This window comes from Urocitellus parryii (assembly GCF_045843805.1).
Source record: "Urocitellus parryii isolate mUroPar1 chromosome 11 unlocalized genomic scaffold, mUroPar1.hap1 SUPER_11_unloc_1, whole genome shotgun sequence".
In the NCBI taxonomy this organism is placed as follows: domain Eukaryota; kingdom Metazoa; phylum Chordata; class Mammalia; order Rodentia; family Sciuridae; genus Urocitellus; species Urocitellus parryii.
In genome coordinates this window covers 128,974-154,016 of record NW_027551757.1, presented here as the reverse complement: position 1 = coordinate 154,016, position 25,043 = coordinate 128,974, and the positions used below count along the sequence as shown (strand labels likewise).

At 60.1% G+C, this 25,043-nt stretch overlaps 1 protein-coding gene across 1 annotated transcript in view; it reads left to right on the top strand.

Annotated features, from left to right (window-relative positions):
* The window catches only part of Igsf21 (immunoglobin superfamily member 21), a 163,095-nt gene extending 143,280 nt beyond the window's left edge, over positions 1-19,815 (top strand). The window contains exons 5-10 of the mRNA XM_026400855.2: positions 7,113-7,228; positions 9,457-9,931; positions 18,162-18,247; positions 18,542-18,734; positions 19,096-19,134; positions 19,742-19,815. Of these exons, the coding sequence (XP_026256640.2) occupies positions 7,113-7,228; positions 9,457-9,931; positions 18,162-18,247; positions 18,542-18,734; positions 19,096-19,134; positions 19,742-19,815 (983 nt within the window). The remainder of the gene's footprint in view (positions 1-7,112; positions 7,229-9,456; positions 9,932-18,161; positions 18,248-18,541; positions 18,735-19,095; positions 19,135-19,741) is intronic.
* Positions 19,816-25,043: the final 5,228 nt, after the last annotated feature.

Below are 25,043 nucleotides of genomic sequence, written 5' to 3'. Positions count from 1 at the left end.
GTATCCATGGAAAAGACCAGAACCCCAAACCCCACCAGGACGGGTTCCACTGAACGTGTGTCACTTTCCCAGCATGAAGCTGAAACACTGTAACCGGGACCATCTAAGTCGGGCACTCTCTGTACTTCATTCCCCACGGACCCCACACTGACATCTCTTGTCATCACTGGCCCCTGGGAGGTGCCCAGAAAGCCAAGCCACTGCCTAAAGGACACTTGGCCGTGACCTTGGCAGATAAGGCTAGGGTTAGCCCTGTTCTAAGCCTCCAACGCCAAAGCCCTGGCCGTGGAGGGACACGGTTCGGTGGAGGGACAGGAGTAGTTCTTGGCGGGGGTGGGGGGCTGCAGACGGAAGGTGTGGCCGAGACCTCTCCCCTCTGTCCTCTGGCCGAGCAGCTGGGAGCAGCTGCCACAGGGTAGGTACGGCCACCGGGCCTCCCCAAGCTTCCCCAGGCTTCCAGAAGCTTCTCTCATAAAGCTGCAAACACGGCACCGGGAGAAACTGCTCATGTGTGTAATGTGCACCTCTGGGGCTTATTGAAAACATCCCCCAAATTGGCCAGCCCCGCTGCTATTTAAAAAGAATTCATGTCACACCCCATAGATTTCATCTCTGCAGAAACGGAACCTAGGTAGGACTTAAGCACATTCACTCTGTGGTCACATAAACTACAATGGCGTGGAAGAGGAGACACGGTCACCCACGGTCACCCACGCACAGGCCACCTCCAGGCAGCAGAACGCCCCCGGGCCCCGCCCCTCTCCGCCCCTCTCCGCCCCGCCCTGCCCGGGACAGGCACCCTCAGGAGCAGCGGGGGTCCACCCAGGACTGGCAGCTGAGGAGACCAATCAGAAAACTTGGAACCCCGGCAAGCAGCCAATCAAGACAGACATAGAAAGTTGGCCCAGGCGGGCTTTGGAAACTGGGGGTCCTTTGACCCAATCGGTGCCTGGAGCCCCGGAGGCTCCGGGTGCTGACTCTGCCCTGTTCTGGGGCCTGGAGAAGCAGAGGCTGAGCCTTCCCAATTCCCTTGAGCCCCTTCTGCTTACTGAGCACCTACTAGAGTCCAAGCCCTTGGTTCACATAGCAACACCGGGAGCGTTTCTCGTCACCCGGAATTTAGAGAGGAGCCAAAGGGCGCCGCGCAGGTCAGGGCAGAGGCTCCTCTAGACTTGCTCTGGGATCGCCTGGCGAGCGAGCGAGTCACACCCAGATGGCGGGATCTGGACAGGGGCTCCAGAACCTGCAGATCCGCCCAGGTTCCAGGAGATGCCGATGCTGCTGGTCCTGGGAACCTACTCTAAAGGAACAGTCTAGAAAATAGCGCCAGCGTGCAAATCCAGCTTGCACAAATCCTGCGGCCAGGCCTCCCCTCCGCCCTTTAAGTGCTTGGGGTTTTACTTCCCCACCAGCAGTGACCTGCAGTAACCTGCGCGCCCGCCCCGCGGGTTCGCCGCCTGCACGCAGCTCGCCCCCCCAGCACCCCGCGCTCCCCCAGCAGCCAGCCAGAGCCTCGGGTTGGGGCTGTTAATTTTCTCTTCTGCCACAGCGAACGCACAACAGCTGGCAGGGGAGGGCGAGGCAGGTGAGCGCGCGCTGCCAGCGCTCCGCGGGGGGCGGGAGGCGGGTGGGTGGAAGTGCCCACCCGCAGCCTCCGGAGACCACTCCGAAAAGCCCCCGTGGGGAGGATCCCTGGGCAGTGGCAACGACTAGACCGAGACGTCCCCGCCCCTCCTTTCAGCAAGGCCAAGTTCAAGTTGGAGCTGGGGACGCTCGGCAGCTGCCGCATAAAAGGGCCCATTGCAGCCCGTGCGAGCGCAGACGCTGCGTTTCTGTCTCTCGTCACCGATGGCGGCTCCATTTGGGGACTTTTTGTCGGTTTTTTCCCCCTTGACTGCTGTTACTACTCAGCTCAATATTTAATTTTCCCATAAAACACAGAGTTGCTCTTTCCTCCCTCCCCCGTCTGCTCGTGGGAGATCCTCCCGTTTGGGGGTCCGGCCTCGGCTGGAAGAGGGGACTTGGGTGCGCAGGGACTGGAGGGGGGGACACCCGGGCCCCTCCCCCGACTCATCCCTCCTTTCCAGCATTGTACATTGAGCAAGTCCTTGTCGCCAGGCCTCTGGGATGTGACAGACACTAAGGAGACCTCCTCTCCTGGAGGTGCTTACCTTCTCGTGGGCGGAGTCAGAGAAAGTCACAGTCACGGTCTGTACACGGGGCACCCTAGTAAGGAAAGGGGAGCCTAGCCCAGACCAGGGGTGACAGGGAGCTGCCGCAGATGCAGGGAGATAAAAAGACAAAGGAAAAACCCTCCGGGCGTTTGCAGCGTGGTGATTGGGGGGGGGGGAGGGCTTCAGGAGATGGCTGGAGATGGGGGCAGGGTCCCCTCACTGCGGGGTCTTTGGGGTTCCCACTCAGCAAGCTGCACCCTTGTCTGTGCTCAGAGAAAGGAGGGGAACAAACGAGAATGGAAACGACATGACTGTGTGGGCAGCCTGTGCTTTGAGGTTGGTTTGGAAATAGACAGGTTAGCCCACGGGGAACACTCTATGTAGAGGGGACAGATGTGGACCCGGGACAGAATGACAAACTGCAATGAGTAAGACAGGCACAGGATGCTCCAGACACCCAGGAGAAAGGGCCTGGCCCAGCCTCGTCCAGGAGGGCTGCCTGGAGGAGGAGACTGGTGAGGTGGGGTAAGCCACAGAGGACCAGCATGTGTGGGGCAGAGGAAGGCCTGGTGGGGTCAGTGTGGCTGCAGCGCAGCAGGCCTCCTGCAGAGGGCACTCTCTTGAGGGACATCTGGAAGGAGCAGAAAGACCCGTGGAGTAGATGGAGGAGGAAAAAAAGCAGGAGTGAGACCCAAAAAGAAAGAAGTTAAAATAGGGAACCCAGAGGGACATTCATACTCGCGGACACTTACATTAAGAGGGTAGTTTTCTCTTTCTGTCTTGACAGGCAGCCGGGAGGAGGGGCAGGCAGTCCATAGAGCGGCTGCGCTGCGCGGAGAGAATGGATTTTTTGCAAGTAATATAATTTTGAGCTTGTCTGTCCCCCCATCCTTCCCCAAAATCTAATTGATGACCTCCCCGTGATAAATGGCACTCAAGCAGGGACATGGAGTGGCACCTGAGGGGCAGGGGAGATTGTCTCTTCCTGGAGACACAGCCACTCCTAGGAGGGACGGAAGTGCCCCTGTGCATCCCTGTCCACCGCGGGAGGGTGTGGGCAGCTGGGAGGTAGGACAGGCTGTGCACTCTGCTGGTTCCGCCCTCTGGCCTCACAGGAGGGCTTTGTCCACATTTTTATTTGCTTCTGCCCCTGGAAGCCCAAGGTTGGCTGCTGTGTCTGGTTGAATCCATTTTATAGACAGGAAGATTGATGTCCAGAGAGGAGACCGATCTGCCCTCAGACCCATGGGGCTGGCAGCAGAGACAGGGAGCTGGTGGCCTGGGGGCTTCGGGGGGGGGGGCATCTTGCCTGGGAGGAGAACTGGACTGTGGTTGTCACAGTTAGACTCAGGGCAGATGTCCCTGTCCAAGAATCCTGGGGTTTCTCTCAGATCAGGTGTGTGTTCCCGAGGCCACAGGCTGATTCACAGAGCAAAGGAGACCCGCCCCGTTATCTGCAGGGAGAGTTGCGATGACCGGACGGGCCATACCTCGGAGCTAATTTCATAAAACCGGTCACTGGACCCTTACTGCATGTGTCCACATTGATGCTGCGTCTCAGATAACTTCCTGCCTCCCTCGGTGGCCGAGGATCAGGGGCCACGGAGGTTAACAGGGACCCGCAGCTGTGTCACCCAGGAAGCCGCTTCCCCAGCCCGATGCTGGACAGAATTAATCAAGGAAACTTCTAGAAGCACCCGGTCCACTTAAGTCAAAGTGAGAAATAAACTGAAAGGACTCCAGGCTCTGGGGGTGGTGGTTATGGTGGTGTCTTTAGCCCAAGATGCAGCACTCAGTCCCGGGAAGGGACAGAGGAGAGGAAGGGAGGAGAGAGACGCGTGGGGCCAGCATCCTGGGCCAGCCGGGGACTCCCAGGCACGGACTGTTCTCTGCCGGCCTGCACTCGGAGCCCTCTACCAAGTGACAGGAAGCAAGATGCAGAGTGACATTTCCCCAGGACACGGTGCCCGAGGAGACGTTGATGGGAGAGTGGGGGGACCGGGGCTGTCTGTGGTGACGGCGGCAACTCGGCTGCCTCGCGGTCCACACCACGGAATCCGTTATTGTCTTATGAGCTTGATGAACTGTACGTATTGCTGACACCTGCTCAGGAATATAAGGAGGGACAGGGACACAGCTCCCAATCAGGCCTGTGTGGGTGGTGTGCGTGCCTCGGGTGCAGATCTCCAGTATCTATGTGTGTGTGTGTGTGCACACGCACGTGTGTGTCCTGCGGGGACCCTGGCCACGATTCGGAAGCCTGGGTGCCAGTCGAGGCTCTGTCATTGACTTTGGTGTGACCGCAGGCAGTCGGACGGGTGCCTGTCTGTGCTCAGCTCACTCACCTGTTCAACAGGAAGCCCAGGTCAGAGTCGCCCCACAGAAATGCAAATCATAGGCTCAACTCTGAATTTTCTAATAGGCACCTTAGGAAAAGTGGAACTGAAAAGTGAAGTTAATTTTAATAATATATTTATTAAACCCAATATATGGAAAACCTTATCACGCCAACATGCCATTCGTATAGAAATACCAGAGGCATCTCATACGCTTTTTTTAAAAAAGTTCAGTCAGTCTTCAAGACTTGGTGTGCCTTTTAGATCCCAGCCCAGGTGATCTGGGACAGTTCCCACTCCAAATGCTCCTGGCAGGCATGGCCACTGTGGGTGCAGGTCGAGGCACCTTCTGGTCTGCTCTCTAATCTCCGGATGCCCCGAAGCAGAGGCCAGCCTTTATTTTCTGGTCCTCAGCAAGTAGCCCCAGATAAAGAATGTTAATAACGAACTCCGTCCGTAAGTGCGGCTGATCTATGTTTGGGGAAAACATTTCGCAGGTCCTACTCTGTCGAATCCTTGTAAGTGCCCTGTAAGTCCATTCTGCAGATAAGGAAGCTAAGGTTCAGAGAGGTGAAGTGACTTCCCCAAAGCCACCCAGCCAGTAAGTGGTACAGCTGGTCTCTGAATCTTGGGGAGTCTGATCCAGAGTCCACGCGCTTAGCCACTGTCCTCGACTCTCTGCACTCTTAGTGAGGGTCCGGTCCGGGCGGGGGGGTAAAGCTCCGTGGTAAAGTACTTGCTGAGGTCCCACCCTCGGCACAACATAAATAAAGTTAGAGAACATGAATGAAGCCTGCTGACCGCTCTGCAGTCACATCATCACATTTACTCCTCGGTGCTATTCCTGGAGGAGGTTCTAGGTGTCTGATCTCAGTGAAGGTGAAAAGAAAGAGGGAGTGGTTTGCCCATGGACGCCCCCGCCCCGTGTAGCCCTGAGGTTCAGGATTCCCCCCAGGGGCGCTCACCACACCTGCAGACACCCACCTTGTGCTGAGCTCTAACTGGCACGTCCCTGACCTTTAGGACACGGAATCAACCACAGCCACCTACACAGCGGCATCTCGGGAGGTTGAGGTGTGTCAGGGAAGTGGCGGTCCCTGGTGGTCCCAGCCCCGCTGAAGGCTGAGCTGGCGCAGCTGCAGGGGAGAAGCTGGGCCCCAGGTTCAGATCCTGGGCCCGCGTCCCGCTGGCTGCCAGAACCTGGCCGGGCTCTCTCACCTCCTCAGCTTCCCCATCTGTAAAATGGGATCCACAAACCCGTCTCCCAGACCCACATGGTGCCGCCAAGACTTCACCCTCGGGAAGAGCCTGGTGTCCCCTGCTCCCCCGCTGGTGACGGTCACCCGCTGCCGGTTCTTCCTGAGGGATCCCAGTCAGATGGCAGCGTCTGCAGCTGGTGGGTGATTGAAGAATTCCGGTGCTTCTTCCCTTCTTGGCGTTCCTGCCCCGCTCGCCATCTGTTCCTTAATTACCATCCTCCTGCCTTGTTCCCGCGCTTCCTGTCGGTTCCCTCCTCTTGCCCACAGCGAGCAGAGCAGAGCGGCGGCCGCAGGAATGAATGAACAGCAGCCCCTACCTGGCTTCCCTTCAGGAGGCCTTCAAATAGAGCCGCCTGGTGTCTGCCGCCCCCGCCGCTGCTCCACGCCCCCTCTGGGTGCCACACTGAGCTCCCAGCACCCCGCCCAGCACCTAGTAGGTGGCAGGAGGCGTTTGCTGAATTTAATTAAACTCCACTGGATGGACAGGCCCCTGCTGCGCTCACTCTTGCGTCGGCACGTGGCCCCAGGCTGGGGAGCAAGAACTTCTGGCCTTTCCCAAGATTCTGGCTCCCGTCCTGCCCAGGGCCAGGAGGAGGCGGGGTCACAGGGAATCCCTGTCGCGTGGGGGACCCTCTCGTGTCCAGACGCTCGCGCTCCAGGCTGCCTGCCTGCCACGATGCCACCTCATGGACCCGAGGCGGAGGCCCCGGCTTTGGTGACGGGCCAGGGACCTGGGGTGGTGGTGACCCGGCTGGGATTTTCGCCAGGAGGCCCTGAGGCAGCGGGTGCCCGTCACAAGCCCCGTAGCGCCCAGGCCCAGGCTTTGCCAGAGGAGAGCAGGGGGTGAGTTGGTGGGAGGCTGCGGCCACAGTGACCAAGTTCAAGAAAGCAAGGGAGGGACGCTCCGCTCCAGAGGCGCCAGTCACCTGCCTCCGCCCACCACTGCCCCAGGGGGTCCTTAATTGCTGAGAAAGGCAAAGCCAGCTCCATGGTGGGACCTGACCGCCCGCACTTGAGCTGCCCCTGTGGCCTGTAGTGTCCTGGTCCTGCTGTCCTCAGCCCCTGTGCCTCCTCAGATCGCAGCACAGTGTGGCTTCTCCAGCAGAGCTCCAGCGTCCCCTTTCCACACTGTGACCCCCTGGGGACCTGACGCACTTACGGTGGTGGCCTCTGGACTCCTGGTGTCTTGCCTGCCGGCCTGGGTCTCTGCTCCCGGACAGGGACCCCGAGCTCCCCTGGTGGGTGCCCGTGTGCCCTGGGAGGCCTGGACACTGCCTCCCCCAGCCCCAGCCCGGGACCCCCGCCAGCCCCCAGCAAGCCCCCTCTCTGTCTCCTTGTGGCAGCTCCTCCCACCTCCATTGAAGTGGTGGCCGCTGACACTCCTGCCCCCTTCAGCCGCTACCAGGCTCAGAACTTCACGTTGGTCTGCATCGTGTCCGGGGGAAAGCCAGCGCCCACGGTGAGTGTCCCCGCGGCCCCGCCCTCCTCACCTGCTGACCACCTGCAGATGTCACCTCTGTGCCCACCGAGGGTGTGGCCTGGGTCCCCTCCCTCATCCCACCCACCGGGGCACCGAGCCTCTCTGGCTGCCCAGGTGGAGACCCCCACTCCTCCTGGGCTGGAATCCCAGAATGTCCTGGCAAGAGAGGTCCCCAGGGGCCCAGGTCCAGCACACCCTGCTGCAGGACGGAGACCAGTGTGCAGGGTGGAGGGGCGGAAGGGCTTGCCCAAGTCCCCCAGACGTGCTGACAGAGCTGGGACCCAGGTCCCTGCCCTTGAGCTTCAAGTCCAGGGCTCTTCCCAGGACCCCACGTGGCTCACATAAGGGAGGGAGAAAAGATGGAAGAGAAGGAGGAGAGGAGAGGAAGATGGAAGGGAGGGAGGGAGGAGGTAGGGAGGGAGGGAGGAGGGAGGGAGGAGGGAGGGAGGGAGGGAGGGGATCCGAAAGGGGAGCTCCTCATCAGACCCACGCCAGCCTCACGAAGAGCCCCTGGTCGAGCTCACGGCATCTTGAGACCCCTCGCAGGAGCAGGGTGGCCCTGACCTGCCCACCACGGAGCTGCCGCCCAGCCTGCCCTGGTTCCCCGGGAGGAGCCTGAGCAGAGAGCAGCCCTCCACCTCTGCTTCCCGGCTGACCCTGACCTTGCCTTGCAGGGCTCAGAAGCTCCGTGTGTCCGACTTTTAAAGTGAAGGGAGGGCAAGTCGCCCTCCTGGACCCCCGGAGCCCCTCTGTGGCACCTCAGGGGTCACAGGAGGGAAACTGAGCCACGGCTGCCGAGGACCCTCCCGTTTTGACATTTTTAACACTTTGGCTCTTGACCCTAGAAGCTCCAAACACGGCGAGGGTTTAGCAAGAGGAGGGGAAGGGTCCCTGGTGGCTGAAGTGACTCTCAGGCGTGGTCCAGTGCTGGGACCTGGGGATCTGGCCCAGCGCCACCCAGGACATGAGGCCAGGGAGACCTCAGGACAGGGTAGTAAGGCCAGGTAGCTCAGGACAGGGTAGTAAGTGTGTGCAGAAGCCCAGGCCAGGCCAGGGAGCAGGTGCAGAGGCACGGGGGACGGGGACATGGGCCAGGGCCCGGGGCAAGCTGTAGTCTCCAACAAACAGCGGAAGAAAAGGCGGCTTTAAAGCCACCAGAGGTCGAAAGCAGGACGCGTCCCCAAATGTTCCCCTGACCCCCTAAAGAGGTCCACTCTCCCTAAAATCAGAGAAGTTGGTCTTTTCCACCCAAAGAGACATTCCTTTCCCAGAGGGAACAAGGGAAGGCTTCTCACAGACCCGGCCGTGCCGAGACCCCACCTGGCCGGGCTGCCGGGGAAGGGCGTCTCCGCCCTCTGGCTCTCTCTGTCTGTCTGTGTCTCTGTCTGTGTCTCTTCCTGTCTCTGTCTGTCTGTCTCTCTCTCCCTCTCGCTCCTCACCTCTTCCCATTCCAGGCATCTTACGTTTGCCTGGGATGTCAGAACTTGAAAGAAATTCTTTGATATAAATTACAAACGTGCTTTTGAAGCACTTTTCAAATAATAAAAAAAAAAAGCAAAGGGGGGCGGGGAGAGCCCTGAAGCAGACTATTATGTGCCTCGGAGGCTCTTCTCTGCAGACTCCCCGCATCCCGCATTCACCCCCCCACCCTCCCCACCTGTGTCCCAGAAAACGGCTCCCTGCCCTCCTCTCCCCCCGCCTCCTATCGATTTATCTATCTGATTTATTAAAAAATGCATCCAATCCCCGCAGGCCTCTGGGCGCATGTACCAAAATAAAAAGGCAGCAAATTAAATTAAATGCGGCCTCTCCAAACTCCAATTCCCCATCCGCAGAGGAAGGGGAGGACGGCCTCCCTCATCCGGAGCCCCCCCCCTCCTCCAAAGCCCATTTCCCTATGGAGATTGATTTGAATCCCACCAGCCCCACGATGTAGACATTCCTCCTGACGGATGAGGAAACTGACACCCGGGGTCTCCCCAGCTGACCCAGAGCTCTGTCCCCAGGGCTGGAGCACAGGCCCACTGTGCCATCTGGCTCATCTTCTTGGGGGTGCCCGAGGGAAGGGCCTGGGAGGCCCATCTGCACGAGCACCCAGAGGAGCAGGCGCTGGGAGACCCGGCACCGCGGCAGGTTCCTCTGAGAGCCCACCCGAGGTCAAGGTCATTCACAGGAAATCCTCCCTCCTCTCCTCCTGGCAATCTCAGGTCTATTTCAAACGGGACGGGGAGCTCATCGACGCAGTGCCCCTCTCCGAGCCGCCGTCCGTCAGCTCTGGGCCCCTCCAGGACAGCAGACCCTTCCGCAGCCTCCTGCACCGTGACTTGGACGAAACCAAGATGCAGAAGTCACTCTCCCTCCTGGACGCGGAGACCCGGGGTGGCCGTCCTTACACGGAGCGCCCCTCCCGCGGCCTGACCCCAGATCCCAGCCTCCTCCTCCAGCCGACCACCGAGAACATCCCAGAGACAGTCGTGAGCCGCGAGTTCCCGCGCTGGGTGCAGGGCAACGAGCCCGTGTACTTCCTGCACCACAGCCGCAGCCCCGGCAGCGACGGCACCGTGGAGGTGCGCGCCCTGCTCACCTGGACGCTCAACCCGCAGATCGACAACGAGGCCCTCTTCAGCTGCGAGGTCAAGCACCCGGCGCTGTCCATGCCCATGCAGGCAGAGGTCACGCTGGGTAAGGCTGGGCAGGACCCTGCCACAGACCCCCTGCAGAGCTGGGTGGTGGTGGCCTCGGGAAGAGTGTCCCTGGGCGGCCTGAAGGTGGAGGGGGGGGAGGAAATGGGAGGTTCCCGGAAGCTGGGGCGTTTGCTGGGGTGAGGCAGGACCCTCTGAGGTCATCGAGCCGGCTGGATAGGGTCAGCGTCACAAGAGGCCAGGAAGGTCACAGCAAGGTCGGTGAAGGTGTCTAGATTGCAGTCAGGAGCATGGGAGGTGACCGGAGGTTTTCTGGATCAAACGAGAGGCCCGTGGGCTCAGGGGACAGTGTGAGCGAGGCTGTGGGCTTGCTGACTGAGGTCGGGCCTCCTGGAGGTCACAGGAAGCCTCTCGGCTGGATTGGGGACACACAGGACCGGGGAGGGTGTGACTCCTGCTTGCACTTTTAAGGGCAAGGAAGGCCCCACCTCTGTGGCTGTGGACCAGGCAGGTCCTGACTGGAAACTGGACGTCCAGGGCCACTTCAGCCCTGGGACCCGACCCCTGCCTGTGTGTGCCTCCGCCTCCTCCAGAGCCCAGCTGGGAACCCCCACAGCAGCTCTCAGGAACAGACTGCTCCTCCTGTGCCCTGTCCCAGCCGAGTCAGAGCAGGCCCGAGGGGACATGTGGGACTTCCCCACCAGAAACGCCTGCCGCCTACGGCCAGGGTTTGTGTGGACTGGGAGGACGGGGGCAGGGGTGGACACATGACCTACGCAGGTCCTTTCAGCTTCTGTCCCTTGAACCTGATCTACAGCACACAGCAGCTCTTCCCTGAGCCCAAGATACCTGGGTTGTCACCTGAGTGGCCTGTAGCAGTCAGGGACAGCCCAGGCCCCTCATGACAAGGACAGAAAGCAGTGATCAAGATGGTGGGACTGCACAGCCTGTGTGTTTCTGTTTCTCGCTGGCCCACCGACACCTCCTCAACATCAGCCACCGAGGGAGAGGATTCATGTGCCTTGTCACTTCCTGTGTGCCAGCACATTTGCAGGGACCACCCCCTTAGATTCTCGCAAGCTCGAGTTTGCCACGTGTTCCCATTTTACAGATGAGCAAAACCGGGGCTTGGGTTGGGCTCCAGGACCCGAGTCACTTGCTCATATTAGCAGAGCTGGGATACTGAACCTGGTCTATTGCTTTCCTCACCCCCACAGCGCCAGCCACTGATGTCACCAGCCCCGGGCCATGTGCCCTTGGCTGGCTGTGAGGCTGGTTCCCTGAGGGCCCTTTAAAATGGCCTTTTGGTTTCCACAGGCCACCTGCCCATACAGAAAACAGTAAGGGTAACACCTCCACCTCCAAAACACCTTTACTGAACACCTACTGTGTGCAGGACGGTCGCTTTTCTGGTGCTAACTCACTGGCTGCTCTTGGGAAGCCAGTGAGGCTGACAGTGTGAGCATCCGCGTCACAGGCCGGAGACCACTCGAGGGTCCAAGGGAGGGGAGGGTCAAAGGCAGACAGTGTCTGCCCTGAGCTCTCCCTCTGCCTCCTGCGGCGTCCATGTGACGCAGGCCCCACCTCCTGGGGACCAAGGACTGTGGTACTCCACAGAGGCATCTCAGGGGCTCTGCAGGGCCAGCCCTGTGCTTGGGACTGGGGTCTTTTCAACCCAGAGCCTGCCCAGCCCCTCCCACTGGTCAGCCCTCCCCCCTCTGGCCCCTCCCTCTTTCCCACAATCCCTCTGGCCCAGGCAGGGGGTGGGCAGCCATCATCTGGCCACCTGTCCATCGGAGCCACCCCTGCCTGGGTTCCGGGGGAAGCCTGCACTTCCTGAGACCTGGCTCCCTGGCCCCACCCACCAAGAAAGAGAAAGAGCAGACAAGACTTCAGGTCAGCTCAGTGTCCCCCCAGGCCACAGCGGGGCACCTGCCTGCCCCACCCCAGGCGCTCCCTTACCTGGCGCCATCGCTGTTGTCACCACACCCAGCACACAGTGAGGGGAAGAAAGCCCCTTCACAGGCAGTGGACAGAAGCTGCCACATCTGTGCACCTGGGGAAGTGGCAACCGGGGGCACAGCAGAGCCACCAGGCAAAGGGGCTCACTTGGGGGAGTGGATAAAGATGGCCCTGGGTGGCTTCCCCAGTCCCAGGCCTCTGAGCCTCAGTGTCCCGACTGTCCGATGGGGAGCAGGATGGGAACTGCAGGACCAGGCTGCAAGAGCTCCCTGGCCAGGTACCCTTGTCACCGAGCTGTGGCCCTGTTGTCTCATAGGTGAGGGGCCTGGGCTTAGAGTGACTATCCCTACATCAGCCAGCCAAGGTGTCAGCCTCCGGAGCCCACCTTCTCCACCACTGTGCGCCCCACCCACCTGGCGGCCCTGAGGATGTTCAGAGCCAGTGGGCGGGAGCAGCGGCCTGCGGGGAGCTGGGGGTGAGTGAGCTCACCTTGCACCACCAGGCACTCACACTCTGGGCGAGACAGTGCGGTGGAGGAGATGACCTGGGGGCACAGAACCCAAGCATCTGGCAAGGACTTTGAAGGTCAGTCCACTAAGGGCCTGGGCTGGTCTCCTGCCGTGGACCTCCCTCTTGCCGTTCCCTCCCCGCCAGGCAGGTTGCCCACAGTTCAAATGCCACCCGCTCCAGAAAGCCTCCTCCAGGCCTTCCAGCTGGAAGGACCCCTCTGCACCCTTGTCCTGCTGGCATGGGCGCTGCCAAGTGACCTGGATCACTGTGCCTGATGGTGCCTGGAACCCATCTTGGTGGATGGCATCACATTCTTCCCAGAGATCAAGCCAGAGGCCTCGGGACCACCCGCACGCCCACTCTTCGCGTATCCCACGTCCAAAGTTGTCCAGCCCTGGCCCGTCCACCCCACCACATATCCCAGCCCCGCCCCTTCCCCCAGCCCCATCCCTGCTCCCAGCCCCGCCTATTCTCCCAGCCACGCCCCTGATCCCCAGCCCCGCCCACTCCAAGCCCCACCCCTTCTCTCAGCCCCCCTCTCCTCCCAGCCACGCCCCTGCTCCCAGCCTCGCCCCTGCTGCCCACCCCCCTTGGCCACCCTAAGCACACTCAGTTCACACCTGGAGTCACAATCACCTCCACGTTGGCTTTCTGCTTCCACTTTGGCCCCATCCCATTCTGCACCCCGCCTGATCTACTTAAAACACGAATCAGATCATGACTCACAGGTCCACCTGGCCCCACCTCCAATGAAGCAAAGATTGATAGAGCAGAATCGAAGTAGGCCACGAGTGAGAGTCAACTGATTTTTGACAAAGGCCCTGGGGCTACGGAGTAAGGCCAGAGGAGTCTCTTTTTTAAGGAATGGCCCTGGAGCTCCTGAACACGCAGAGGGAGAATCGGGCCTGGACTCCCGCCTCCCCACACACACACACGAGTTAATCTGAAATGAATGACGGACCCAAGTGCGAAGCCGGCATCACGAAGCTTCTGGAACAGAACTGGAAAAGGTCTTCACGACATTGGGGTAGCAGGGAACCCCCAGAGCAGTCACAAAAACACCCCCCGAAAAATGGAAGATAGGTTGGTTGGACGGAATCAAAATTCAAATCTGCTTACAAGAAGACCCCTTTAAGAAAATCACAAAGCAAACTACAGAATGAGAGAGAAAACTCTCAGTACACACCTGACAAAGCATTCAGACCCAGGAGACAGCACACTTTTTAAGTAAAAACTTGCAGATGGCCAATAAATATACAAAAAGTTGTGTGCGTGGTGCGTCCGGGAAATGAAGATTAAAACTTCAATGAGAAGCCTGGCGCCGTGGCACAGGCCTGTCATCCCAGAGACTTGGGAGGCTGAGACAGGAGGATAGCAAGTTCAAAGCCAGCCTCAGCAACAGCAAGGTGGTAAATAACTCAGTGAGGCTCTGTCTTTAAATAAAACACAAAATAGGGCTGGGGGTGGGGCTCAGGGGTTGAGTGCCCTGAGTTCAATACCTGGTACAAAAAAAAAAAAAAAAACCACAAAACTTCAGTGAGAGTATTATACAACCATTAGTCTGGCTAAAAAAAATCTTTTTAATCATTTTATTTTATTTTGGAGTGCTGAGGATGGAACCCAGACCCTTGTGCTTACTAGGTAAGCACTGTGTCCCCTAGCCACATGCCCAGCCAAACTGGCTAAATTTTAAAAACTGACAATACCAAATGTTGACAAGGAGACAGAACCACAAGAACCCTCCTGCATTGCTGGGACTATCGAATAATACTACCCCCTAGGAAAATCCAGAGTTTCTTTCAAAGACAGAAAGCCCTCCACGCCTCGAGCAACAGTTCTGCTCTGAAGAATTGATCCCAGAGAAATGAAAAATATGTCCCCAGAGATTTGGACCTGAATGTTCACTGCAGATTTATTTGTGCTCCAACAACAAAAAAAAAAAAAAAAAAAAAAACAATAATTCAAATGCCCTTGGTTAGCAAGACAGATAAACAAATTTTCATCATTTCAAATAAATGAGCTTCAGAACCAACCATGATGGAGTTTAACATCATGTTAAGCAAAAGAAATTAGATGATGAAAAGTGCTCGCTGTGCGAATTCATTTCTGTGAAGTTCTAGAACAGGGAAACACATCGCTGTGGAGAGAAATGGAACAGCAGTTACCCCTGGAGAGTGGAGTTGGACAGGAAAGAAGGCACCCTCAGGAGAGACGGGAACATTCTAGAGCTTGCTCAGGATGGTGGTTACGCCCATTCCCCGTATCAGAGTTTATCAGATTGTGCACTTCAGAACAGAGCCCTTCCTGACAGGTAGATTTCTATCACAACTTAGAAATGTCTGAAGAAGGAGGGGAGACCCAGTCCACCTGGCCGCCATTACCTCCAACCCAAATCCCAGCTCCAAGGTGCTTTTCTATAACTCTTCCTTCAATCCACCTGCTCCAGCCCCATGGCCTCCTATTCTTGCCTGAATGAGCCACACTCAAACCCACCTCTGAGACTGTGCTTTTGTTTTATTTTATTTTGGAGTGCTGAGGATGGAACCCAGACCCTTGTGCTTACTAGGCAATCACTGTGCCCCCAAGCCACACGCCCAGCCAAACTGGCTAAATTTTAAAAACTGACAATACCAAGTGTTGACAAGGAGACAGAACAATCACAACCCTCCTGCATTTCTGGGACTATCAGATAGTACTACTCCCTAGGAAAACCCGGAGTTTCTTTCAAAGACAGAAAGCCCTCCATGCCATGAGCAACAGTTCTGCTCTGAGCCTCTGGCTTTCCTTCCTTCCTGGAATAATCTTACCCCAGACACTCTCAATTCCTCCCTCTGAGCCTCCACTGTCCCTAACAGCCTCTTCCTCCCAGCCCTTCCACCCCCCATGCTGACTTTGTCTCCTGGAGTGACACTCATCTCAGAGTGTAGTCTGTATTTCTTTCTAGTCCAAACTCCCTACTGAGATTTGAGTTGCGAATGGGCAGGTCTTTAATTTGCTGTGTTCATATGGTGCAGGGCTCAGAAAAAACCCAACATATTACTGAAACACTAGTTGAATAATTAGTTGGCTAATACTTCTCTGGGTTGTTGTGAAGATTAAGTAAGGCAGTACAAACAGAGTGTGTAGCCTAGTGACAGATGGAAGATGTATTCAGTGAATATAAACTGCCATTGTTATTAATCACTGCATCCCCAACATTGCCCTGCGTAGTAACTCATGCAAATTAGGTGTACAATAAATAATTAGATGGATGGAGCAGATGAATGAATGGGTGGCTGAGCAGATTGCTAGATTTGTGGGTAGACAGTTGGGTGGATGTGTAGGTTTGTGGATGGATGGATGGAAGAATGGATGGATGGTGGGTGGGTGAGTGGATGGATGGATGGATGGTGGATTGGATAGGAGGTTAAATAGGTAGGTTTATTGATGGGTGGTGAATGGATAGATGGATGGATGGATTGCATAGGTGGATAGATGGGCAGGTTTGTGGATGGATGGATGGATTGCATAGGTGGATAGATGGGCAGGTTTGTGGATGGATGGATTGGATTGCATAGGTGGATAGATGGGCAGGTTTGTGGATGGATGGTGGATAGTGGGTGGATGGGTGGATGGATAGATGGACGGATGGGTGGGTGGATGAGTGGCTATCTTAATGAACACCCCAAATTCCTGGGGAAGCCTAGAAGAACCTTCCTGTGGACTTCATAGTGCTGCATCAGGGTGCTGGGGAGAGAGGAGGGTGCTTATCTGATCAGGGCTTTTGCATTTCCCTGGGGTGGAGTCACTTCTTTACACCTGGCACTGTGCCCCTGTCTCCCTCCCCACTTCATTTGGGGGCATTTCTTAAGCCGGCGTGGCCTATGCTCCCCACTCAGGGGTGGGGGACAGGTGGAACTACTTACCAGGTCCTGCAGCCAGAGGAGAGGGGAGGCCTGGATCCGGGGTCTCTGGGCTCTGCTCTTCCTGCGTGTCCAGGGTCTGAGAGGAGTAAACCTCAGGAGACCGAGGCCCTGCCTTCGGGGCGCTCTCCGGGTGGGGTTCTAGAAGCAGCCAAGGGGCAGGCTTTGACAGCCCGGAGCGCGTCAGATGGGTTCGTGGCCACCTGCCTCGTACGCACTGGCCTGGGTGCGAGTCGGACGTCGGAGTCTAGCGCCTGTGGGGCAGCGCATAGACGGAGTCCCTGTGCTGTCCGGGCCAGCAGGAAGGAGGCGTGGCCTCTGGAGAGCTGGGCGGCGAGGAGCCTGAGCTGGGAGGGGGCCGCTGCCTGTCCCCTGGGTGCCGCCTTCTCCTGTGGGGCGCCCTCTGCTGGCCGCAGCCGACAGTGCTTCCCGCAGCACCCAGATCCCACCCCCAGGGGCTTCCCATTTGCCCCCCACCCAGGCGGCACCTAAGAAGGAGGAGAGAAGGCCAGGGGTGGCTGGGGCTGGCCAAGCCTTGGGTTCCTCTTGGGGACGATCTCGAGAGGCCAGAGGTGAACAGGAGTCAGGCACAGCGGGCGCAGGAAGGGCCGGGCGCTTGGTGTCCCTGAGGCGGACGCAGCGCTGGCCCAGCCTGCCCCAGGCCCTGGGTCCCCTGCCCAGGACCACGGAAAAAAAGAAAGGAGGAAAAGCTCGCTGCCCAGCCCACCATCTCCAGGGCCGCGGGCGGGTGCGGGGAGGGTCACGGCAACGGTCCCCACAGCTCGTTTGGGAAGGCCCCCTGGAGTGACGCACCCAAGGGCCACAGAACACTCCGGAACGCCCCCGCACAGCTGGCCGAGGCAGCAGCAGGCACCCACCTTCCTGCCGGGGAGCCACCCACGTGTGCCAGCTGCGAGACTTCCGCTCCGAGCACTGGGGGAGGACGGCGCAGGGAGCAGCCAGGGCAGCTGCGGCCACCCGGGGCCCCCCAGGGCCCCCCAGGCCAGGGACAAAGCTTCCTCCCACTGCCCAGCCCGGCGCCGTCCGCGGGCCCTGGAAGCTGAGCAGGCGCATCCCGCCGGGGCTGCCTCCCTGGCCAGCCCTGGGGCCCTGCGCTGGCCGCTCTGTCCACCTGGAACCTTCCCTGACGGCCTCCTCTGAGGACAGCACCCTCTGCCTCTCGGCGCCTCGGGTCGAATCCCGGCTGGCGTGGGCTTCTGAGGGCGCTGGGGGCGTCTCCTGGTACAGAGTGGAAGCCGCGTTTCCACTGTGTCCTTGCCTGCTCCCTGGAAAGCCTTGGTGTCCCTGCCTGGGCGCCCTCACCCTGGGATTCCAGAGAACCACGGGACGGTTGCCCTGCAGGACAGAGCCCTGGATCAGGAGTCGGGAGACTGGGTCAGGGTCCCACCCTTCCTCACTCTGTGACCTCTGGCCAGTCCCTCTGTGACTCTCTGGGCCTCAGTGAACAGAACCGGACACTGGGGACACTAATGGCAGAACCCGCCTCCCCAGGGTTTCGAGCGAGTGGGCGCTGGATGGCTCGGGTGGCCTGGCTCGGGAACAGGCTCCCCGTGAGTGGCCGGGTTGCCCACCTGAGTCCCACCCCGACTCTGCCTGAGTCCCTCAGGTTCGTACTGGCCGGCTGCCCGTCTTTCTCCCACTGAGGAGTGAGCCCTACAGGGCAAGGACCGTGTCCTGTCCCACTGAGTCCCCAGGTCCCGGGCAGGTCTGTCGGTGGCTGGACGAGGGGGCAGCAGGCCCGGCTGGGAAGCAGCCGACCCCAGGGGTGCCGACTGCGGCCAGAGCCTTCCCTCCCGCGTGCTGTGGCCTCTTTTCCTTGCTGGTCCCCCCACTGCCCGCCACATACCTCCTGACCTGACCTTCCTCTCCCTACAGTTGCCCCCAAAGGACCCAAAATCGTGATGACACCTAGCCGAGCCAGGGTCGGGGACACGGTGAGGATTCTGGTCCACGGATTCCAGGTCAGCCTCTTTCTGAGCCCGAGGGGGGACAGGTGGGAGGACACTCCCAGGGCCCCAGCCTTCCTGGTGACCCTTTCCTGCTCCCTTCCTTGCCCGAGGGCCACCGCCAGCTGGCCACAGTGTCCCAGTGTGGTCAGCGGCAGAATTAGCTACCACGAGGGGAGATGCTCTGTCCTCCTGGGTTGGGGACAGGAGTGGACGGTGGGCGGCCCTGGCCAGGCCTGCCTCGGACCCTGCTGGCCCTGACACGGTGGCTCCTCCCGTGACCCCACTGTCCCCTGCTCCGGCCAACAGAACGAAGTCTTCCCGGAGCCCATGTTCACGTGGACGCGGGTGGGGAGCCGCCTCCTGGACGGCAGCACCGAGTTCGCAGGGAAGGAGCTGGTGCTGGAGCGGGTCCCGGCCGAGCTCAATGGCTCCATGTACCGCTGCACGGCCCAGAACCCTCTGGGCGCCACCGACACCCACACGCGGCTCATCGTGTTCGGTACGTGGCCTCAGCTGGGGACCCCGGGGCTGCCCCAGGGGACGGCCTCCATCTCAGGGCTGTCCCCAGAGGAGGGAGCAGCAGGGGCCACGTCCTCTGAATTTGCCCTGAGAAGGTGCCCACCCCCGAGAGGCAGTGTGTCCCAGTGGTCAGAGCCCCTGGCTTAGCCCCAGCTCTGCCACTGGACCGGGGCCGCCTGCCCACCTCCCCCGGCGCCTCATCTGCACAATGGGCTGATGTCACAGGGCCACAGAGAGGGCGGGAGGCTGCCTGTCCCTCCACACGGGAGCTGCACAAGGGTCTCCCTCTGAGTTCCGGGGGCCAGCCCCTCTCTCGGCCTCTTTCTCTTTCTCTCCAACAGAAAACCCAAATATTCCCAGAGGAACGGAGGACTCCAACGGTAAGGCCCCTGCTAGGGCTCCCTGCTTAGACACGAGGACCCTCGAGGTCCCGGGAAGCTCTGGTCCCCGTGATGGTCCTCGCCCTCGAGCTGGGCAGAGGGTCAAGAGTGGTCAGAGAGGGGCCCTGAGGCAGTAAAGGGGGCCCTGGGATCCCCAGGTAGCCGGCTAGGATTTGGGGAGCCAAGTGTGTCCCCTTCATGATCCATGCTGAGCCCAGGGCACTCAGCACCCCGACCCCAAGGGCATGTGTCCAGCGGTGACCATGAGGCTGTTTGGGGCCCGAGTGACTCCACAGGACACCTCCTCCCTCGGCTGCACCCCCCAACTTGAAAAGCACCCCAAGGGACCCAGACACGGCTCCCAGGCCCGCCCCCACCCCCAGCCCCTCTGCGGTCCCGAGAGCTGCCCGGAAGCCTGGCTGCAGCCCCGCAGGCCTGGGTGGGGACGGGCCCAGGCGGAGGGGCGGGTGGCCGGCAGAGCTGACCTGGACCCCGTTCGCCCTGATCCCAATCCAGCGTCTTGGCGGGGGACCTGGGCGGCTCCCTGCCGTGCCCCCCACGGACCCCCCCAGGTCTGCAGACTCTGACCTGCCGCCCGCCTCCGCAGGTTCTGCTTCTGGCCCTGCTGGTGTCCGGCTCGCCTTGGTGCTCGCCCTGACAGTGGCCCTGGAGCTGACGTGAGGCCGCGGCCGCCCCGAGGCCACCCGGCACTGACACCCGCATCGTTTTCATCCCTTTTCTAAACTATTTCCAGTCTTGTTCCTGGTCTCTCTCTGTCTGTGTCTTGGCTTCTTCAATCGGTTTAATTAAAACAGACACTTTCCCCACCTTGGTGCGTGGCGCTGCCTTCTTCCTCTGCTCGGTAGCAGCAACGGGCACCTGCTGTCACCCCGAACGGGGACAGGCACAAAGGATATGGACCTCCCTGATGGAGGGTGGACATGTGGCCATTCTGTCACCCAGATCCTTACAGCCAGGTGTGGGAAGTGGCCAGAGATGCTCAGAAACCCCAAGATCCCTCAGGTCTCAGTGTAATCGTCAGCCATGGCTCAAATAATGCTGCGTAACAAGCCAACCCAAATCTCAGTGGCGCGCAGCATGTGTTCATGATCACGTGCTGTTGGAGTGGCTCAGCTGACTGGGCTGGGCCCAGCTGGGCAGCTCTGCTTCAGACAGCAGGCCACCTGGTGGCCTCCAGAGCAGGTGGGCTCAGGTCTCCCCCACACATTTCTTTGTTCCACGGGCGTTTGTTCTGGAGCCCAGGCGTGTCAGCTCCCCATGACTCTAACAAAATACCCGAGATCATTGACTTATAAAGAGAAAAGGTTTTGGGGTTCATGGTTCTGAAGATTCCCATCCAGGCCTTCGCAGTCGGAGCGCGTGGCAGAGCAGAACCTCCTGTGTCCTGAAGAAGGTCAACTAGAGGAACGGGAAGGGGCAGGGCCCCACCATCCCCTCCAGGGCACGCCCCGACCTGAGGACCTCCCCTGTCCTTACTAAATGTCCCACCACCTCCCAGGCCACCCTGGGACCCAGCCTTTAACACCTGGGAACGTCCACCGCCTGAGCTCTAGAAGCACAAGCCAGCAAGCGCGTCCTAGGCCTTGGCTGTGGTGACCGAGAACACTGCTTAGCCAGAGCACAGCCCAGGGCCACGGCCACCCCCAGTCACCCCAGGGGTAGTTTCCCAGAGCCCTCTGCTCAACCACGAGAGTCCCCACGTCGTTCACCTCTCGGCTCAGGAGGCAGGGGGTCCTGGGGAGGGTCTGACCTCTCCCAGCCGTGGCCAAGGCTTCAGAGCAACAGGGAGACCGTGGGAAGCTGCCTCCATGGGGACAGGCCAGGCCACGCGGCAGGGACACGCTGTGCCCTTACCACGCAGAGAATAGTTTGGGCTCACAGAAAGGCAGTGGCCCCTTCCACCCCAGGCTAGATTCTGGAACACGAGGCCCCTAGGCTGACCAGGCAGGGCAGGGGGCTGAGGATCACTGTGGCAGACAGACTAATGAGGTCCCAAAGGTGTCCCTGTCCCAATCCCCAGAGCCTGAGACTACGTCACCTTCCATGGCAAAGGGGCTGTGCTGATATGATCAAGTGAAGAATTTTAAGGTGCAAATAGAATCCGGATCACCCAGGGCCCCGTGAGATTACAAGGTCCTCACGAGAAGGAGGCAGAGTGAGGGGATGACATCAGAGAGGGGCCACCAAGCCCACACTGCAGTTGGACTCTCACAACCGGGAAGGGCAGGGGGACCGATTCTCACTAGCACCTCCAGAAGCAACCAGCCCTGCCAACCCCGTATCCCCTAAGATAACATCAGGCTTCCGACTCCAGAATGCCAAGGTAATAATTTTGGGTCCTTCCAAACCTGTTGTTACAGCAGCAGTTAGGAGACTCATACGCTCAGACGGGATGTGATGGAGGGCCTGGCGCATAGACATCTCTGCCTAAAGCCCATTGGTCAGGAGTAGTCACATGGCCCCAACCAGCTGCAAGGGATGCTGGGAAGTGTGGTCTTTGAGAGTGCCCTGGGAGGGGGAAACGCAGCGAAGCCAGAGCACCGTGCGCATCACGGAGCTGTGGGGGCCGTCCACCCTCTCCTTCCCACTGTCCCCCCACCAGCCACCTCCTGCCCACACTCCTGCCTCCCCTGGGTCTTCAGATCTCCCCAGGCCACAGCTCAGGCTCCCACCAGCCGGGGTCCTCTGGAGCAGGAGTCCCAGGGCTGGGGACGCGGCTCTGTGGCTGGTGCCTAGCTGGCAGCAGGAGCCCTCCTCCATCCCTGGCCTGGCAAAGCCCTGCCCAGAACCCTCCAGGGCCCCCTCACTCAGGAATCAGCCTGTACCACCCACACAGGGTGCCCTGGCGTGCCCCTGGAGCCCAGCCACTCAGGAGGCTGAGGCAGGAGGATCGCTTGAGATCGGCCTGGCAGGATGGCGAGACTGTCCAAAAAAAAGTGCTACAGGCCACGGCCTGCCTGTCCCTTGACTGTCCCATCGTCACACCACCTTTCCCTGGCTCCGTTCTGCTCCTCTCCTGCCGCGGGGCCTTTGCTCCACCTGTTCCCTTGGCCTAGGATCCGCCTCCCCTTGTGGAGCTGACCCCCCTTGCAGTCCATCCGGAAGGCAGCTGGGCAACTCCCTGGAGGGACCCGACCATGTGCCCCTCCCCCAAGCCACCTTGGGCCTTGAGCTTCCTGTCACAGCTGGCAGACACCTGAGGAGAGCCGCTTCAGGCGGGAAGGTTCCCTTGGCCTCCTGGGCTCAGCCCTGGCTGTGGGCCTGGGGGAGGCAGAGGGGCCTCATGGGGGAGAGTAGCAGAGACAGAGGAAGGAGCTGGGCGGGAAGCGCCCTCCAGGAGTTCCTCCACGTTCCCTCTCCTCAGTCCACTCAGATTATTGACCGTCCAGTGGGTGCATCCCTGAGGAGCTCAGAGCCCCCCGGGCCCCAGGGCGTGGAGGTGGGAGCCGCTGGTTCTGTAGGTGGGAGGGGGGCAGCGGAGAAGAGACCCTGGAGCCGAGCTCTGAAGGAAAGACAGGTGTCGGCAGGTGAGGGACGGGGAGGGCAGAGCCAAGACACTCAGCAAACACGCATTAGCTGCTCCGGGCACTGGTGCCGCCACGTCACATGGCTCATGTATCAGTCAGCAGTCACCACAACAGTGCTGTGTAACAAACATCTCCACCTGCAGGGGCTTCCAGCCCTGGGCGGCTGCTGACCCGAGTCACCTTTGGCTGATGAGGGCTGGACTTGCTCTTGAGTCCCCAGAGCTGGCAGGTCAGCTGGGGACAGGTTGGCCCAGAGTGAGTGGCTTTGGCTGGGAGGACCTGAAAAGCCACGTGGCAGGAGGTGAGGAATCTAGGAAGGAAGGCGACTTAGTTACTTACAACCCCCGGCAGCCCTCATCCTGAACTTGGAGTTCCAGAATCTTGGTTCCCACACACCGTGCCTCATACCCTCAGGGAAGCCCGGATGTCTCCTATGGCAATTTCCCTTGTCAATATGTAAGAACTGAGTGATCCACCATGCAGTAACTCTGGGCATGCCCACATTGATCCAGCTGACCGCCATGCTGAAGTTGACGACTGTCAATTGCTGAAGACTCTCAGGCACTCCTCGGTGTATAACTATTCAGGCTAGATCAGCAGGCAACAACCACACAGTATCACAGCCTCTTCACCCTACTTCCTTCTCCCAGACCCTGCCTGGTCTCACGGGAACCAGCTGTCCCCTCTGCCACCTGTCCGTAATTCTGCATAAGCCTCTGTTGCACAACGCTTTTGCCTGTTTTCTGGAAGAGGTTTTAAGAAACAGTTTTGTTCCCTCTCTTTCCCTGGATAGAGGCGTGAAGTGGGAGTCGCTCTGCCCTGTTAACAGCGGGTCTGGGCTCTGCTGCCGGCCCCGCTCCTCCCCGGCCGGCGGGTGAGTGGCTCAGCAGCAGGAGGATGAGGCGTGGAGAGGCAGGGTGGGGCCTGGAGAAGGCCAGCTGGGCTCTCGGGGGGCTGCGGGGTGGGGGGCCCTGGGCCGGGGTGCGATGGGAGGGGCTCCCGGTGAGGGAGGGGGAAGCGGAGAAGTGAGGGGTGGTTAGAAGTGGGCGTGGGTGGCACAGGGGGGAGGGACAGGGCAGGGGAGACGGGGACCACAGAGACAGAGATGGGGACGCGGAGCAAGTCTCAACTCAGAGACAAGGAAGAAGAGACCAGAGAGACAGAAGGAGGGGGAGACACGCCCCTCAGCCAGCTGCAGACAGCCAGGGGGGTTCCCAAAGAGCACTTCAGCTGTTCTGTGGTGACGGTGACGTGGGCCTTCGCCTCCTCCAGCACCAGCTCCGAGAGATGGCGGGAGGAAAGGGACGCGCAGATGACATGCATTTGCCCCCCCCCCCAGGGGCCCAATCACAGGTGACAGGCGTAAATGTCAGCACACACAGGCTGCCACTGCACCTGCCCTTGGGGCTGAGCTTCCAGAAGCCTCCTGCCTGCCTCTGTCCCCCCCCACTCCCACTCTTAACTGGAGGCTCACTGGGGCTGAGCTCTGGGTCTTACGGTCCCCACCCCTGGCTCCCATGTCCCCTCCTCTCTCCTTCCTGGACTTCCCAGAGCCACAGACAACGTGCATGTGGAGAAGCCCTCTCAGCCGCCCACTCCTGCCAGCGCCCTGGTGCCACCTCCTCCAGGGTCCTCTCCTCACCTCAGGGAAGGTCCTTCCAGGGACCCAGAGGAGGGTCGGGGTCTCTCCAGGGAGAGCCAGGCTCTGCCTTCACCACCCAGCCGTGTCTGAAGCCACCTTGCCACTCACCTGGCTGCCACAGCTGTCCCTGTGACTCCCATACTTAGTGTCTCTGGCCTCTGTCTTCCCAGCTGTGAAATGGGGAGGCTCCCCTCAGTCAGTGAGGACCTAGGACATTCTTCCAGCAGCGCCCGGTGGGCTATGGCCGTCATTACTGGGCAGTAGGGAGCCATCGACGGCCTCTGAGCAGGGGCGAGGGCCTCAGAGCTGCAGGAGATGCTGGGAGCCGAGTGGAGTGGCCGAGCCAGAGGGGAGTCTGGACGCCGCTACTCAAAGTGTGGCCCCCGGAACGCAGCACGAGGGGCCGCGGACCCGACAGACGCGCAGCTCACTGAATCAGCGTCTGCGGGACCGGACCCCAGGGCATCTGTGTGCCAGCGAGCGCGGGGACCCTGCCCTTGGCCCAGGAAGACCAGCGGGGCTCCGTCAGGGCCGCAGAGGCCCAAGCGGGCACCCAGCACTCACCAGCTGCCGCCGTGTGCTGCCCCCGCTCTGCCCAGGAGGAGGCGAAGCCCAGAGGCCGTGCCCAGGGCTCCCCGAGTGCAGGGCAGGGCTGGCGACGGGCGGGGGGCAGCAGAGGGCCCAGCCCTGGGCGTGTGTTGTGTGGCACGGGGTGACCG